At 61.2% G+C, this 17,763-nt stretch overlaps 2 protein-coding genes across 2 annotated transcripts in view; both read left to right on the forward strand.

The window, feature by feature from the left end:
• Window positions 1-14,120, forward strand: part of MGRN1 (mahogunin ring finger 1, E3 ubiquitin protein ligase) — a 41,033-nt gene extending 26,913 nt beyond the window's left edge. Inside the window, exons 10-16 of the mRNA XM_011961420.1 lie at window positions 2,019-2,187; window positions 4,537-4,602; window positions 6,053-6,279; window positions 7,304-7,427; window positions 7,706-7,751; window positions 8,330-8,419; window positions 13,054-14,120. Of these exons, the coding sequence (XP_011816810.1) occupies window positions 2,019-2,187; window positions 4,537-4,602; window positions 6,053-6,279; window positions 7,304-7,427; window positions 7,706-7,751; window positions 8,330-8,419; window positions 13,054-13,166 (835 nt within the window). The 3' untranslated portion in view covers window positions 13,167-14,120. The remainder of the gene's footprint in view (window positions 1-2,018; window positions 2,188-4,536; window positions 4,603-6,052; window positions 6,280-7,303; window positions 7,428-7,705; window positions 7,752-8,329; window positions 8,420-13,053) is intronic.
• A 3,318-nt stretch (window positions 14,121-17,438) lies between these two features.
• Window positions 17,439-17,763, forward strand: part of NUDT16L1 (nudix (nucleoside diphosphate linked moiety X)-type motif 16-like 1) — a 2,523-nt gene continuing 2,198 nt past the window's right edge. Inside the window, exon 1 of the mRNA XM_011961421.1 lies at window positions 17,439-17,570. Coding sequence (XP_011816811.1) covers window positions 17,439-17,570 — 132 coding nt within the window. The remainder of the gene's footprint in view (window positions 17,571-17,763) is intronic.

Raw genomic sequence — 17,763 nt, forward strand, 5'->3', positions numbered from 1 at the left:
GGCGGGCACCTGTAGTCCCAGCTGCTCGGGAGGCTGAGGCAGGAGAATGGTGTAAACCTGGGAGGCGGATATGTTTTGATAAATTTCTAGCGTAAAGTTGGTTGCAGATGACACCTATAATCCCAGCACTTTGGGAGGCCGAGGCAGGAGGATTGCTTGAGCCCAAGAGTTTGAGACCAGCCCAGGCAACATGGTGAAACCACATCTCTACAGAAAGTTTAAAATTAGCCAGATGTGTTGGCTATAGTCCCAGTGACTTGGAAGGCTGAGGCGGGAGGATCAATTGAGCCTGGGAGGTTGAGGCTGCAGTGAGCTGTGATTGTGCCACCACTGCACCCCAGCCTGAGAGACAAGGGAAGACCCTGTTTCCAAAATATAAGTATAAATGTATATATATATAGTGAGGTGAAAACAAAGTATACTGGGTAGAAAATTGTCCAAGGAATTAAATTGCGTTTTCTAGAGCACTCCAGACATTTCCTCAGTGAAAAGCCGTCGCGTAGGGCCCTGTTCTGAGTGTCTTGCAGTAGAGGGAACGTGAATGTTCTCGGGGTGAAAAACCACCAGGTTAAAATGCGCATCCCGCTGGCAGGCCCTTGCCCTGGATCCTGGGATCCCTGGCCTGGGTCCTGGCATCTGGACTGGGGCGTGGGGGGGATTTGCCTACGCAGCTGCAGGACACATGCACTTAGCAGACCAGCAGACCTCCGAGCTGGGCGCGGGGCTGTGCGCGTCAGGTCATGGGGTCACGAGAGGTGTGCAGATCCCAGGAGGAAGTGAGGAGGCTGCCGGGTCCTGGAGGGAGAGGCTGGCCGCCCAGCCTGTGGCAGATCCTGTAGCAGGGAGGGCTGGCCCAGGCCGTCTGTGGCTGTCGGCCTCTGCTGTCTGAAAGCCACAGAGTTGCAGGGGTGGGGACCAGGAAGTGGGGCCAGGGGTGGGCTGTCTGGGAAGGTTCTCTGTGCCTAGGAGGCAGGCAGTGTTGAGGACTGAGCCTCAGGGATGCTGTGTGGCAGCAGGGCTGCTTTCCAGGGAGGGTGCCCTAACCCGAGTCCAACTCTGGAATCCAGGTGTGTGGGGTCTGTGGGTCGGGGCCATCAAACTCGAGTTCAGAGCCCCCGTGTGGCTTTGAGCCTCCAGGAGGTGGCGGTAGAGCTGCCCCTCACAGGCGGCCGAGGACAGGGCCTGCTGTTCTCAGTAGAAATGAACACAGAGGCGGCCTGAGGTCCTGTCACGGGGCTGACCGCAGATGCTCTCCCGTTTTGGTTTGCTGGAGGTGGCTAGTTTGGTTTGGTGGTTTGGTGGTTCGGTTTCCTGGCCTGCGTACATCACTAAAGGTGCCTCAGGAACATTCTGCAGCAGCCTGTGAGGCCCTTGTGTGAGCAGGACGGGCACTGTGGGATGGCGGGGCATCCTAGGTCCTGGTGTATCTTCCCTGCTCCCAGTGGCTGCTGTCTGTGCCCCTCGGCTTCCCCAGTGTGATGTTCTTGCCTCAGTTTCCCCAGCGTGACTCCCCACCTCAGCTTCCTCAGCATGATGTCCTTGCCTTAGTTTCCCCAGCATGACATCCCCACCTTAGCTTCCCCAGTGTGATGTCCCCACCTGCCATCCTGTCCAACAGCCAAGAGCTCCTCTGGGCTCAGCCAGGACTGCTGATTTGCAGTCACATCCTGTCTCGGGTGCAGCCTGGAGCTTCAGGGGTGTGACGCCTTGGGGGTCTTGGCACCAGCCTCTTGGAAACACCCTCTGGAGCCCCGCCGTGGGCAGCACTGCGTGGCCTCGCTGTGTCAGCTGTCTGGGGCCATTTCATGAATACTGTGTGTGCGGGGATTCTGTCTCTCGTCTTTGGAGCCCCCCTCCCTTGTACAGGGGGGCTTCTTTCTTTCTTCCCCCTTTTTTCTTGCCTATTAAACTCCCTTTTAAAACTGAAAAAAAAAGGAAAAACTGTGTGTGTTCCGATGTGAAAGCGGGGTTGCCCTGGGACCCCTGTCGTGGGGGGTGTCAGTCCCTGGGGCTTCGAGGGTCCCCTCGGGGCTGGGTGTGTCGCCCGGGCCTGATCCAAGCCCTCCTTCTGCCGCAGCTTTCCGGGCCCTCCTGCAGATCCGGGCAGTGCGGAAGAAGCCAGGAGCCCTGTCCCCCGTGTCCTTCAGCCCTGTCCTGGCCCAGAGCCTGGAGCACGATGAGCACTCTGTAAGTGCCGCCTCCTGCCTGCGGGATGGGCGGGCGCGAGAGGGGTGTGAGTGCCTGGGCCAGGCCCAAGGCCCAGACGGTCCAGCCAGCAGCCCTGTGTTCTCATCTGTCCGGTGAGCAGGCTTGGCCCCCATGGGTGACCGTGAGGCATGAAGGGGGTGGCCAGGCTGGGCCCTGGGGTGCCGCTGCTGGGAAGAGTGCTGCTGCCGTCAGTACCCAGAGCCTGCGACGGGGCTGAGTGTAGTCGAGGTCTCCAGGTGCTTTTTTTTTTTTTTTTTGCTTTTTAAGGCAGGGTCTCCCACTGTCACCAAGGCTGGTGTGCGCCCAAGGTGGTGCAATCTCAGCTCACTGCAGCCTCGACCTCCCAGCCTCAAGCGCTTCTCCCACTTCAGCCTCCCAAGATGCTGTGACCACAGGCGTGCACCAGCATGCCCAGTTCATGTTTTGTATTTTTAGTAAGATGGGGTTTCCCCATGTTGCCCATGCTGGTCTCAAACTCTTGGGCTCAAGTGCTGTTCCTGCCTCAGCCTCCCAAAGTGCTGGGATTACAGGCCTGAGCCACCGCCGCTAGCCCGTGGTTCTTAGTGAATGAGCCATGCTCTTTCCCTCATGAGTTGCTGTGCAAGGGACGCTGGTGACCCTCCTCCCACGCTCCAGGCCCTCTAGGCTCCCTCACTGGGGACCTTAAGGGCAGACCCTGCTTCAGCCACACAAGGAGGTGGAACCCTGGCTTCAGGGACCCAAGGAGAGAGACGGAGACATGGAGAGAGATGCACAGAGAAACACAGGGACGGGGTGAGAGAGAGGTAGAGACACACAGGGAGAGACAGAGACAAATATGGAGAGACACAGAGACAGGGCAAGAGAGATGTGGAGAGACACAGGGAGAGACAGAGACGGGGGATGGGTGGCAGGGGCTGTGGTGGGTGGGGAGCAGAATGGGGGAGTTGGACAGTGACTGGCTGGGCCCGGGTCTCAGGCCCCCTGCTCCCCACTGGCCACGTGCTTTGTCAGATTGAGTCCCTTTCTTGGCTCTTAGCTGCAGCTGTTTGGAGCCGTTGGTTCTTCCAGGCCCTGCTACCTTTCTAAACAGAAAAGAGGAGCAGAGCCCCGAGGACTGGCGTTCACAGACACCGCCTTTGCTTTTGAAGGCTCCTTGCAAGCTCCCTTGATCAGGGCCTTGACCTGGGCCCTGTGGGCCTCCCTGGCAGTAGGTGCAATGTTTCTGAAATGGGGCCAATGTTTAAAAGTCTGGAATTTCCCTTAAAACCCAGATTTTGGAATTGTCTTTTAACATCTGACATGGTCTTGAAGCTAGAGGAGAAACGTGGCTTGGGGGTCCCTGTCAACCCGGGCGTGCTAGGTCCCTGCCAGCGTGGGGCTCCTGGCACCATGCCCTCCGCACTTGTGATGTTGACTGTGATTTGGAAACGCTGTGTGCGCTCAGGTTTTTGTTGGCGAGAGAAGCAGCCCCTGAGGGATTTGCCTCTGAGAGGGTTTCCTCTCTCAGGGAGAGAGGAAATGCTCAGGGCAGGGAGAGATGTATGCTCAGGCGTGGCTAGGTTTATCATCACTGTTTTTGCCCCTCCCCGTTTGTGTCCTGGTGGCTGAGGGCCCAGTAGGTCCCTCTGTGTTTGTCCCTCGTAGGCTGAGCTGAGATTCCCCTACAGTGCAGGGCGGCCGGGGTCCACGGTGCGACCAGGCAGCTCTGACCTCCACCCGCCCAGGGAGCCGTCCTCCCCTCTGCACGGAGCGAAAACAAATGCTCCTCTTCACCTGCCAGGTTCCTGTCGGAGCCCCTTCCACGTAGTGCCAGAAAGAGCCACCATGGGCGTTCTGTCCGCGAGTCCCTAAAGATGATGGTGGGGCGGGTGGGTCTCGGGCTGACTCCTCTCCCCAGCCCTCTTGAGGGATGCGCCATTGTGATGAGTTAGCACCGGTGCCCGGGCACTGGCTGGGGGACTTTGACCGCAGTGGCTTCAGGATCCCTGCCCTGCACCCACCCCGCATTAGGGAGCGTCCAGCTGCCCTGACGTCCACCTTGGCCAAATCTGTTGCCCAGGTGCCCCGGACTGTGAGGGGCCAGGCCCTGGGGATGAGACTGGGCTCCACAGCCTCCCCACTCCAGCAGCACAGCTCCTGGGAGCTCCCGAGATGCACACATAGCCCGCCCAAGGCCCGAGTCAGAACCCGCACTTAGGGCGTTCCCGAGATTCATGTCCACTGGAAGCTTTTGAAGTTGTGGGCCGCGGTGTGGCGAGAGGACAGCCAGTCAGAGAGACCTGTCCAGCCCACTCCAGGGCCGCGTGGGGGTGGTAGTTGTAAAACATTTGATTTTTATCTTGACAGTGTCCCTTTAAAAAATCAAAGCCGCACCCCGCCTCCCTGACCAGCAAGAAACCTAAAAGGGAAACAGTAAGTGTCTGGTCCTCTGGCTACGTTTTTTTTGCCCCGCCCTAATTTTTAAGTCCATGACAAGTAGGGGAGATGGTTTCCGCCCCAGGCTAGTGTCTGATTCGTGTAACCCGTCAGCTCCGCTCTCCCGGTCACGGCCTCTCTGCTCAGGGAGTTTGTGGAACCAGAAAAGCTCTCGGTCTGTGGGCGAAATGCCAGGCTCGCTGGCCCTGCCGCCCTCCCCTCAGCTTTGCCTCCGCCCTGCGTGGCCCTGTGCCGTTTCCCTTTTTTTTCTTGCTGGCAGTGGAATGGACGTTGCAGGCGGAACTAACGTCGCTGCTGCGTTTTGCAATCGCGCCCCACGCATGCTTCTCGGCCCCGCGTCCCACTCCTTCACCCTGCGGGTTCGAGCTCTTTGGGCTGAGGACTTTGGTTTTCTTGGGCTGTCCCTGTGCCCCAGGGAGCAGGCAGGGGGACCAGTACATGACTACCTGGAGCCTCCGTGGCCCGGGCAGACCCAGCCGAAACCTTGCGGGCCTTGGTGTAGAGAGGTGGAGGCCTCTCCAGAACCGCCCAGAGCGCATTTTCCTTTCTAGAGGGGTGAGGGGCTTCTGTGTAGTTATTTACCTTTAACTTGGAGGCAGGTACGGGAGCAAATGTGGGGGACATAGAGGTCCAGAAAAGCATCCCAGGCTCAGGGCCTGGGCCATGCCTGCTCCCCCATTTCTCCCCCCAACTCCCCGTGGTCCCCAGGCACCCCCCACCCATTTCACCTTCCCTTCCTTCCAGAAGCTCGGTCAGGCAGGCCCGGCTGTCCTGAAGGGAGCACTGACAAGCGTTTCACCCCTCAAGCTGGTTCTGTGGGGACAGAGCAGGGCCCCTGCAGTCTGACTTCCGTTCCCCGGAACCTGGGCATTTTCCTTCTTCCTCAGCCTTGTCGGTTCTGTCTGCTCCCAGTGAGGGGAGAACAGTGGCTCTTAGCCACGGCAGCCATTAGAGTCGCCTGGAGCAGGCCAGCCCCCAGAGGCCCAGGCGGGGCACACCTCCCGACAGCTCAGCTTTCCCTGGTCCGGGACACCCCGGCCGTGTGTCTCGCCTCCGGCATGGCTTTGCTCTGCGCCCGCTCCCAGCTCCTGTCTGTCACTAACCCTTCACTCTCCACCTGTGGCCAGGCGGGACTGAAAGCCAGGGAGGGGCTGGTTGAGGCCAGGGCTGGGGTGGCTCTTGGCAGATGCCCTCGTGCCCATCATCCCGGGCACCAGCATGGGCGTTTGGGCATCCGGCCCCGTGCTGGAGCTGATGGCTGAGGCAGGGAGTGCGTCAGTGCTGCCAGGGAGCTCTTGGCCACCCTCTGAGGATGGGGGAGTCTAAATCCCCCAAAGGACAGAGCGGACAGGAGGTCATCAGGAGGAGGGTCTGGGGAGCAGGTGGTCCCTGGGCATGAGCCCCCTCACGCACCCTGTCCCTACAGAGCTCTGACAGCGTCCCACCTGGCTACGAGCCCATCTCGCTGCTTGAGGCGCTCAACGGCCTCCGGGCTGTCTCCCCGGCCATCCCCTCGGCCCCTCTTTATGAAGAAATCACCTATTCAGGCCTCTCGGACGGCCTGTCCCAAGCCAGCTGTCCCCTCGCCGCTATTGACCACATCCTGGACGGCAGCCGCCAGAAGGGCAGGCCGCAGAGCAAGGCCCCCGACAGGTGAGCGGCAGCCAGGCTGGGTGCATGGCAGGGGGTGTGATGCCACGTGTGTGGAGCAGGCGTGTTTGTGGTTTCAAATCACTTGATGGTGTGTTTCTTGTGGTGATCCCCCAGAAGGACTCAGAGACCCCACATCAGGTTAGACTCGTGGATAAAGTTTATTACAGCAAAGAACGCAGCAGACGAGGCAGGAAAGGCCTCTGGGCAGCCGGAGGCTTTGGCCCCCCGACCAGGGCTACACCAGCGTGCAGGCGCATACACACTGTGGAGCGGGAAACCTCAGGGGTCAGTGCTGTGTCTCTGCTGAAGGGAGCCTTTTGAGCCTCTGGGTTCCCGGACTTCACTGGGGCACTGGCCACATAGGCCCACTCTGCTGGTGACCAGCCGGAGCATCCGAAACTCGGGACCTGACAGTGACCCAGGCACACTCACTGCTCTTGCTGTTGGCCCTGACAAGCCACGGGGCGTGGCTCTCCAGGCGATGACTGCATCATCCATCACTCATACGACAGCCTCCCGAGGGCCTGGCTCCTGGAGTGGGCCACGGGTCATTGGTGGTTCCCCTGGAGCCTTGAGGTGTATAGAGCGGCGGCTGCCAGGGGAGCTCCGTGCCTCAGGCCTGCTGGTTCTCGTAGAAGAGTTTCAGGAAGGCGGGGTTCTGTAGGGCCGTCCTGGGCACCCTCCATGCCCACGAGGAGGCATGCCAAAGCTCAGAGGACAGGGGGCCTCTGTCTCCTGCTGCTTCTCCTCCACAGGAACCACCAGCAGTTTCTCCTCCTTCAGAAAGAAAAGGAAACCCAGGCCTGTGCCAGTGTGTGGCAGCCTGTCAGTGGGTCTGTGGGGCTGCTGCTGCCCGTTGGCCGTGTGGGTTGGTCCCCGTGGCTGGTGATGCTCTTCTCCAGGCAGTGTCCTTGTGTGGGTTCTGGCAGGCGTGTGCAGCCCCCAGGTGCCCTGCGTGGCTTTGGCAGGGTTAGCCTTCCTCGTTGCTCTCCTCTCACCCCTGCCCACCCTTCTCTGTCCCCAGCACCTTGCGGTCCCCGTCATCCCCCATCCACGAAGAGGATGAGGAGAAGTTCTCCGAGGACGTGGACGCCCCTCCCCCACTGGGTGGCGCAGAGCTGGCCCTGCGGGAAAGCAGCTCCCCTGAGGTGAGGGCCCCCAGGGAAACTTTGTGTGCCCGCCCTGGCCAGCCCTCCTCCAGCTTCTGTCGCTGGAATCAGACCCCATCCCACTGCCCGCCTGGGCACTCCCGCACTTCTAGGCCCTTGCTGAGCTGCGTGGCTCCTTAGCCTCGGTGTGTGGATGCAGCACCCCCGGTGGAGCGGCTGGGTGGGTCCCGGGAGGGCCATACCTGATGGCAGCTTGTCCTGGAGGGGTGGCCGAGGTACTCTCCGAGCTCCAGGCCACTTTCCGCTTTGTTTTCTAGAGTTTCATAACAGAAGAGGTTGATGAGTCGTCGTCACCAAAGCCAGGTGAGCCCCTCCTTCCGTGGGTACAAATCGCATGCAGGGACCAGGAGCCCTGGCTCACTGGGGTCTTAGGGCTCCAGGTGGCGTTGGGCCAGCACCTCTTCTGCCCCAGGAACCCTTGGCCCAGAGGCCCCTCTCGGTGGCACTGGGATCCCGGCTGGGAGGGACTGAATGGGTGACAGGGTCAGGCTGCGCTGTTCACCCTGCAGGGCCGTCTGCCTGGGATGGGGAACACCTGCCAGCATTCAGTCCTTGTTTTGAAACATGAATGTGTAATGTTTCCATGATCAAAACAAAAAAGCCTCATGCTCTGAACATCCAGGACACAGTGTGGAAAAGGGGAAAAAAAAGCCCCATGCAGGGGGATGGAAAGGAGGGAAATAGACGGGAAACCCTGGCTTTGGGGTCCCCGGAGAGCAGGTGGGGTCACGGTGGAGTCCTGCTGGGAGCCCAAACCTGGGGCCCCCACGGTGGCTACAAAGCCCTTGGGTAAGAGAGACGGCCCTGGGCCTCCTGCCCAGAGGGACCTGCCGGGACCTGGCCCCTGCCTATAGATCCCTGACCTCGCCCTCCACCTTCAGGGACCCGAGCGCCTTCCATTGAGAACATCCTGCAGGATAGCAGCCCTGAGCACTGTGGCCGAGGCGCACCTGCTGACATCTGCCTGCCAGGTAAAGGGACTGGGGTCTGGGGGTGAGGGGCTGGGTGCCTGTCTCAGTGTTCGGGGAGGGGGCCATGCTCTGATGGTTGGTGCATAGCAGCAAGGGCTGGTCCACTGGAGCCCAGTTCTCTCCCTGGCTCTAAGCCATGCCCCTGCTATTGACCCTGAAGCAGGATGCGGACCAGGGCCACGGCCACAAGGCAGCCTCGTGCAGGGCCTGGCTCTTGGGAGCGGAAACGGTACCAAAGCCCTTCCCTCCCCGGGGCCACCTTGGCCACAGGGGGCAAGAGAGGCTGCCTGTGAGGGTATGGGGTCCTTTCCCTCTGCCTCCTGCTCACTGCCAGGAGGGCAGGTCCAGCCCCTCTGGGATCACCACCTCTTCCCCCACCCCTGCTCATATCAGGCGTCCACAGGCCCCATGCTGGGTGCCAGGTGAGCTCCTCGCAGTGCCTGAGAGCTGCGGACAGAGCAGGAGCAGGTGCCACATGCTGTGCTGGGTAGTGGGGGCCCTGGGCCACAGAGAGCAGGGGCCGTGTCTTCTGGGTCACCCTGCCCCAGGCCTGACATAGGCCACCTGATGCAGCAGCACATCCCAGGCCAGGGCACAGAGGACAGGCGGGGGCACCAGGCGCCAGCGGGGAGCAGCAAGACCAGGAGAAAGGGTTCCTCTTTTCCCCTTGTCCAGAGGCTTGGGCCCAGGCCCGGTCAGCTAAGCACCTTCGTGTTCTGCTCTGCTAGGATAAGATCCTCAGTTTCGCATCCTAAGCTCCAAAGACCGGGAGGGAAGTGGGGGCTCTCAGACTTGTGTCTCAGCGCCTGCCGCGAAGCTGTCTGTGGCTCTGGAACTGGGACGAACAGCTACAGTGGTGCGTTCAGACATGACCCCAGAGCCACTGCGCAGCGGGCGGGGCTCCTCCCTTGCGGCTGCCAGGCTCTTCACCCCCTTCCTGGCCCCAGGGCTCACCATTGCTCAGTCCTCCCGAGTCACCCGGTGACCTGGGTCTGGCATTGGGTGGCTGTGACGTGCTTTAGTTGGAAAGGGGCTCTTGTGTCCCTGGACTCTGGCTGAGCAGTGGCCTGTGCTCCCGGGCTGGGAATGACAGGCCACAGGAGCAGGCACTGCCTCTGGTGCCTTGACAGCCACAGCAGCCTGCCCCCAACACCTCACAGCAGAAGGTGTGTTTAGGCCCAGCTTACCTTAAAGTGACACAGAATTCAAGTAAGGTCTTTCCAAGGACCTCAGATATTTCATTCTGATTAAAAACTTGGGGGGTGATTGGGGAGGGGCCAGGAGAAGGACCTCAGCTTCTGGGAGCCACGAACGTGACATCTGATCCTGCAGGGTGGCCTTGTGGGGCAGCATCTCAGAGGCTGCGCCTCCCTATGTGGCCAGGCCTGGGAGGATCAGGACAGCCGCTGCCGACACTGGTCCACACAGATGAGGCCAGGACTCCGAGTCTCGTGCTCCACCCCCAGGGGAGGGTCTCAGGCTTTCTTCAGGTCCACAGACGGGGGCAGGCAACAGTCATCTGTGGAGGTGGCAGAGGAGAGGCCGAGTCTACATCGGGGCAGCCTGAGGTGAACTCTTGGGCCCCGGGCCCCCTCTTGGAGTCGGCTGTTGCTGAATGCCAGCCGGTCAGCCTGCACGGCCTCAGTTCTGAGCCACGGAGAGCGCATCTGCCTTTGGGGGCCGTGTGGCGCCATCTCCATGGCTGTCAGCCTCGTCAGCACAGGTTTCTGTGTGTTTTTAAATCCGTGTGGTGGCCCCTCTGTTCCAATGGCTTTTTCACTTGTCAGAGCCCTTGACTGTCTCTCCGTGTGTGTGTGTAAGGCATGAACACATGCAGGAGCCTGTGGTTTCTCATTGGGGTGCAGCCGCTGCCTGGCGGGGTGGGCGGCATCAATGAACCCTGGTGTCCCTGTAGATGGGAGGGCCCATGAGATAGTGAACCCCGGGGCCCTGGTGTCTTGGAGTTTCCCTGGGCTCAGTCCTGTCCAGCCCCAGCCTCCCACCCAGGGCCTTCACTCCTGAAACCAGAGGTGGACTGCGCCCGCCAGGTCCTTCATGCGCCCTTCCCTAGGCTGCGGCCGTGGGAGCTGCGGGAGGGAGGGCAGGGCCAGTGCGCTCCTCCGCATTGAATTCTGGCTGCGCTCTGCCTCCCAGCTGTGGTTCTCCTTGTGGTTCTCTGTGGTTGCAGTAGAGCATTTGCTGCTAGACGGCCTCGACCCCGGCCCCAAGCTGGTGCCCTTGCTGTGGCTGGGCCAGCTGCTGCGCGCTTGCTAACCGAGCTTCCGTCTGTCTCTCCCCCTCTCCGCGCAGCCCTGGGGCCTGACTCCTGCTCTGTTGGTATAGACGAGTAAGCCGGTACGTGACCTTCCAGACGCGCTTCGGGGGCTGTGACGCGCGTCCTTGGAGAGAGGAGCCCTCCCTGCTCTCTGGCGGGGTTCCTTCTGGTTTTCGGGTCTTCGTCCGCATCCGTCTTCCCAGGGGCCCTGGATTCCGAATCCAGAGCTCTCCAGTGGCTGCTGCACCTTTGCCCAAGAAAGTGGCCTCCTGGGGGGCTCCCGACTTCTGGGGCCAGAGGTCTCTCCATCTGGACTAGGCGGCCAGTCAGGTTCTTCTTCCAGCCTTGAGGGGCCCTGGAACAGTCCCAGCCCAGGCGCGCCAGAGCCACTGTCCCCTGCAGGAGGCAGGAGCTTGAAGGATCAGGGCAGCACCGTGGAGGGAACCCCAGGGAGATGTGGGGCGACGTGTCCCGAGGGGAGAGCCCCAGGCCTGGGTCTGGCCTCGTTCCGGGTGGTCCCACCATGAGTTCCCATCGGTCCTGCAGCAGATGCGTTAGGGCGCTCGGCAGGTCCACTTCCGTGTTCTGGTCATGGCTCTAAGTAACAATTCCTGGGGAAAAGAATGCGCCCCAGCTTGGGAGAGCCCCTGGATCACCTGTTTCCAAGCTCAGTCCCCGTCTCTTGGAGGGAGTCTGTCCTTGAGGGGCCCTCTGGTGTCCAGGGGATGGTATCTTGTATCCTGTCCTGAGGGTGTCCGCTCACACAGCCACCTGCTCCCTCCTTCCCTTGTCTGCATGGCCACCGTGGGCCTGGTGTCACCGTGGGCCTGGCAGAGAGTCCCTTGTGGGCTGCCTTTGTGCCATGAGCCCACCATTGCTGCCGACTCACTTGTCCCTCCCAGTACTAGAACCTTCTGGAACACCAGCACTGAGTGATAGAAGGCCCTGTGAGGCTGGCACTCCCCATCCCCCCCAAGAGGTGCCCTCTACCAGGGTGGCCCAGGTGAATGTTTTACAGAAGGCCGCTTGGTCCAGGCAGTGGTTCACACCTGGAATTCCAGTACTTTGGGAGACCAAGGGGATAGATCACTTGAGCCCAGGAATTCAAGATCAGTGTGGGAACACAGACCCCCTCTCTATAAAAAATAAAAAATTGGCTTGGGCATGGTAGCTCGTGCCTGTGGTCCCAGCTACTCGGGGGGCTGAGGTGGGAGGATTGCCTGAGCTGGGGAGGTCAAGGCCCACTCCAGCCTGAGACCTGTCTCAAGAAAAAAAAAACACACACACATACCCCCATTCCAGCTTGGGACCATGTCTCAAGAAAAAATACACACACACACATGGGGGAGAGAGAGAAGGCAGCTCCAAGAGTGCCAGCAAAATGTAGGCAGACGGATTGGTGACCCTCTGTCTTCCCGAAGGGTCTTGGCACACATGCTGCGTGCAGCTCTGGTCTGCCGAGGCCCGTGCAGCCTGCTGGGAAGTGCCTGGCCGGGGGGTCCAGGCCCTAAGAGGCCCTTTCCCCTTGGTGGACTTGAGCCGGGCCAGGAGAACTTCGCTTCTTTTGACTGCGCTCTGCATTCCCACGAACCTCTGGCTTCTTGAGCCCAGCGAGTCCCCCTGTTGACCCCTCTCCTGAGCCATCATACCCCCTAGATTGAAACGACAGCACCTTTCAGAGGGGCCCGGCCAGTGCGTCGGTGGAAGGTGCTGTGCGAATGTTAGGGTTCAGGTCAAGCTTCCAGAGGCGGGAGTGCCGGTGTGTTCTAGAACAAGGCTCACGGCCTCAGAACCCTGCTCTCATCGCAGTCCCCCAAAAAAATAGCCACCCTTCACCTGAGAGTGGGGCCTGGGCCATGTCTACTGGGAGCCATGCGTCAGGGCTGGTGGCTGGGTATTGGGCAGCCCTGAGGCCATGCTGGCCCCGTCCCAGGCTCCACACCAGCACTGTTGCCCAAGCTCCAGGGACGCCAGACCCATCCAGGGACAGCGCCTGGTGGCATTGTGCAGGCCAGTCTGGGTATTGGGGCTCTGTGGGAGGCTCCTCTGTGGGAGACGCAGAGGGCAGTAGCCGCGGTGCTATGGCGCGTTCTGACACGGGGCTACAGCTCTGCTGCCGGTGTCGGGGGATGTGGGGTTCTGTCCTGAGAGGGACACAACGTATTTGGCACAGCCGGGGAGTCCTCCGGCCCTCGGTGTGCTCGCATCTGAGTGAATCTGCTGTTCCGGCCACGGGTGGCGGGAGTGGGGGTGCCGGATGGCCCAGACCCTTGAGGGGCTCCAGATGGGTAGGAGCGGGTGGTGCGGGACCAAGCATCCGAGTGTGACCCTCCTCCCCTCCCTCTGCTCCCACCTGCAGGATGGCCTACCTCCATGGAGATGGCCCACGGCCTCGGCACCACCAGCCCCACCTGGCCTCCACTTGGTGGCCCCAGCCCTGATCCCAGCACCGCCGAGCTGACCCCACTCTGAGAGCCTGGCCGAGCTGGCAGCATGGAGCCCTCAGCTCCCCAGACTTTGCCGAGGGGCTGCCCCGGACCCCGGTGTTAGCCGGCCTCTCCTGTCTGCATGCCCCCTGTGGCCACCAGGCTCCGAGGGGCCATGGTGACCCTTGATCAAAGAGCACAGTGGACTGTTCCCTCCAAGTCTCCCTTTTCTACAGTTGATATATTTGTAACTGGTACAAGATGAAGGACAGCAGCTTTCCATCCCTCATTCAGAGCCCTGGTTCCCCAGGGTCCCACGGGCTGAGCGGCTGGGGCTGCCCACGTGCGGCCTGTGCTGGCTCTGCCTGCTCCTGCAACACTGCGGTCACTGCCCCAAGAACTCAGCAGACCTGCGGAAGAGAATTTACCGGTGGTTGAAGCACTGTCTTCACAGATGTTCAGGGGCAGTGGGGGGCTCCAGGCACAGTCAATGAAGGAAACAGTGCCTGTCCGCCCACCCTGCGTCTCACTGTGGCGACCTGGCTGTCGCTGCTTTTTGTCCTCTGCCGTGTTTGCGTGGCCTCAGGGCCCTCTCTGGCGCGTCTCCGCTGGGGCCCTCAGTGCTCGGGGCCTGGGGTGCACGGGTGTCGCCCTGGGCAGCTACTATCTCAGCCTGGTGCTGGGCCTGACCGAGGGGCGGAGACACAGTGGCTTCCAGCATCCAGTGACCTTGTCACCAAGCTCCACACCTCCTCATGGTGCTGGCTTTAGTGACATCACCAGGTCCCTCCAGGTGCAGGGGCTTCTGTTCGACAGGCTACTGCCAGAGAGGACCTGGCGGCCTCCCCGTTCCCCTTTGCCATTGGAATGTCCCCTTGCAGTTTTTTTTTTTTTTCGAGAGAGTTTCACTCTTGCTGTCCAGGCTGGAGTGCAGTGGCGCTATCTTAGGTCACCGCAACCTCTGCCCCCCGGGTTCTAGTGATTGTCCTGCCTCAGGCTCCAGAGTAGCTGGGATTACAGGCATGTACCACCACGCCCGGCTACTTTTTTTTGTATTTTTAGTAGAGAAGGGATTTCTCCATGTTGGTCAGGCTGGTCTCAAACTCCTGACCTCAGGTCATCCACCCGCCTTGGTCTCCCAAAGTGCTGGGATTACAGGCGTGAGCCACTGCGCCCAGCCCCAGCCCCCTTGCAGATCTCTTTGATTTGGTTCTATAGCAGGCTCTGTGGCAGGACTGGCTGGGGGAGGAGGGAGCCAGCAGCACACTGGGGAGTGGGGTCCCAGTCGGGAGGCTTGGCCTCTGGGTGGCCTCATCCGGTTTTTTTTTTTTTAAGGTAAACCTCCTGGGCAGCAGATGTGCAAAGGGAGAGTGCCTAGGCCTGGTGACCCAGGGCTGGAGCTGTCCCAGGAGAGCCCTGGGCCAGGAAGGTGTGTGCTGCTCCCTGGCCCTGGAGGGCTGCCCTGCAGCCAGGCCTGCGGATAGGACAGCTGTGGGGCAGCTCAGTGCCCTCCCCTGAGGTTCACGGTGGCTCTGAGCACAAGCTCTGCCTAGTGGGCACTTGCGGGAGACCCAGCAGTAGATAGCACGGTCCCCACACCCAGCTCCCTGGACACCCAGGCCAGCCACCCCTCCTGCTCGTGCACACCGACGCACATGCTCTCACCCGTACACGCTCACACATGCACGCCCACTTGCACATGCTCACATGCACACGTTCACACATGCACACACGCTCACACATGCTCTCACCATACACGCACATACTCAATGCACATGTTCCCATGCATGTGTGTGTACTGGGACCGAGCATCTCCCACGCACCTCTCCCGACCCACGCACCTCTCCCCGCCCAACGCGCGCACACACCCTGCACCAACCCCCCAACCAAAGCCCCAGCCTCCGACCATCGGTCCTGGTGCCAGAGCTCTGCGTGAGGTTTGGGCCACAGAGTGGCCCGCTGGGACTTCCACGTGCTGTCGTCTGATGTGCTCAGACGGGCTCCCCGTCGGTTCGTTTTTACTGTATATTTATAGTAATAAAATCATGCAGCAATATCCTGTCTGCTCCTTCCTGTGGGTGCAGCCCTCGGGATTGTAGCTGTTTCCTGACCCGGAGTTTTGCCGCTGGGTGGTTGGTGGTGGCTCCCACACCCTGGCAGCTCCATGGCCTCTGCCCGGCTTCCCTCCGGGGTCAGGGCAGTGAGCAAGGTGAGGGCTAATGAGAACGGGCAGCTCCCAGCCATCCCTGCCAGGGCTGGTTGTCTGGTTGGAGGGAAGCCACAGCCTCGAGCTTGCGCTGTCTCCTGAACAGGTGGTGCGGGAGCCCAGGGCCTCCAGGTGTGGGAGTTGTCGCTCCCGTCCCCATCTCTAGCCCCAACTATTTCAAGGCATTTGCTAAGTACGTGCTGTGTGTCAGTGGAGGCGGAACAGTCGAAGAGCCGAGGGCCTGGCCCCGGCCCCAGGCCCCTGCCTTGCAGGCAGTGAGATGCCCAGCAGCTAATCAGAATCCTGCCAGGTTTGGTTACTGTTAGGAAGAAAGTGAGCTTGGTGGTGAGAAGAAACTGTACAAGGCAGGGAGCGCCTCTCTGAGGAGACTTAAACAGCCCTGAGGGCTGAGGAGGAGCTGGCCCTGGAAGAATGTTCCAGGTGGCAGGAGTGAGCCTGGTGTGTCCCCTGGGGACAAAGCCCTTGGCTGGAGTGAAGGGTGCTGGATAGATACTGAAGAGCTTGTAGGGGCTGCTGGAGTGTTTTTATAAGGGGGAGTCAGAGTTTTAAGAACAGGTTTCCAAGCAGAGGAGCAGAGCTAGAGCCCTGTGGCTGGCGTGTGGAGCCTGGACGGCGGGAGCAGGTCTAGCCACCCATGGTTGTGGGCTTGCAGGCTGGAGCCCAGCCCCAGGCCTCTGCACGGCCCCTGCTCCCCAGCCCAGGGAGTGGCCAGTGCCCTAGGGCACCCACCACACCACCGCCTACCACTCACGGCCCCAACTCCTTTGGCGCAGGTCAAGCTGCCACCATGGCCCTTCTTCGACGGAAGACTGTGAGGCTGGAGGGGAAGCCCATGTTCTGGCCCATCAGTCCCTGCCCCGAGAAGGCTGCCACCCATGGACCCTGCAGCTGCTCTGACATGCCTGGGTCTGGCCCCATCCCAGTGTGGGTAGAGGGGTGCCCAGGGTGTCAGACGGGTGCTTGCATGCGCCAGATCGGCTCCCCATCTACCTCCCAACAGACACAGCACTTTTTCTCATGTCTGGTCTTGGGGAGGGGCTGGAGCAAGCGGAGCCTCCCCTGCTGTGCCCCTGCGTCCCACAGGCCCTGGGCACTGGCGGGGCTTGGCTGCCTAGGGGTGGGGGCCGGGAGGACCCTTCCCCTTGCTGCCCTCTCGCCTTCTGACATGGTCGCTCGCCCTGGAATCTGGCCTTCCCCTGCTGCCTGCAGCTGTCCCATGTGGCCCCTGACCCACTGGTGGCCATAGGAGGAGACAGAGGTGCCCTCTCTGGGTTCTTATCTCCACATCTGACACCACCATGGACCTAACAGGTGAGTTTCCAGTGCCCACCCTCTGCCTACCTCTCTCTTCCTGCTTGGCTCCACTCAAGGCAGCCTTCTCTGTGCCAGTGAGCTTGGCCTCACTGCACAGCTCTCCTGAGACTGTGCCCCAGCCCTGGGCACCCATGCTGTGAGTGCAGGCGGGTGGTTCATGTACTGAGCAAATCCATTCCCCCGGTGGGGAGGGAAGTGGCCTTGGGCCCTGCTGCTGGTGAGGTGAGCCTTGCCATCATGGAGTTCAGCGGACCTCGCTCGCTCTCGGGCCGTTTCTCATGTTTCTGAGCCTGACACATCTCCAGTACAAACACAAGGTAAGTACCTCAGGCTCTTGTGGAATTGGGATCCTGGCTCTGTCACCAGCTGCTGGGTGTACTTAGGCAAGTTCTGTCCCTCTGTGAGCTCCAAGTTCCTCATCGTAAATTGGGGAAACCCCTCTTCCCCCAACAGTATCTGGCACAGGGTGCCTGGCATGGAGGATGCTGGAAAGCTCCAGGCCCGGAATTTAAGTCACTTTCTGCTCAGCAAGCTGGGTCTACAGAGCCCTAGCGCTCCTAGTCGTCCGCCCTGACCCAGCGTGGACTCGGGGACTGGGGCACTCAAGCCCGGATCGAGCCGGCCAGCAGGGTGGCTAGGTCGGGACTACTGTCGTGCGTGGCAGGCGAAGGCCGTCGCCCTCCGGGCTCGGGTCCTGTGGCGCCGGCGGAGCAAGGCTCCAGGGCATTTCTGGCTCGTGTGGTCGTGCCAAGGGCGCCATTGCTGATGCACGGGGCCATGCGGGCCGGGTCCGCCTCCTGGGGAGAAACGGGTGAGCGCAAGGGGGATCGGCGCCATCGAGGGTGGAGAAACCGCAGGGATTTTCGGCTGTCTGCTTTGGGGCGCCAAGGAAGATGTTCGTCGCCCACAGTGGGCACCTTGAGCCACCACGGCACCGACCAGTCGACTAGGCGCTCCCGTGGGAGGCGGGGCCACCGCCCGGGGTGTGCGATTATTGGGTGACGGCTGACGCTCACCGCCCTTTGCGCACCGCTCGCTGCACCTCTCGACGACGCGCCGCGGCGCTGCGAGGGGCTCGGTCCCGGGGCGCGCCGGCGATTGG

The sequence above is a fragment of the Colobus angolensis genome, unplaced genomic scaffold (genome assembly GCF_000951035.1).
Source record: "Colobus angolensis palliatus isolate OR3802 unplaced genomic scaffold, Cang.pa_1.0 Scaffold55, whole genome shotgun sequence".
In the NCBI taxonomy this organism is placed as follows: domain Eukaryota; kingdom Metazoa; phylum Chordata; class Mammalia; order Primates; family Cercopithecidae; genus Colobus; species Colobus angolensis.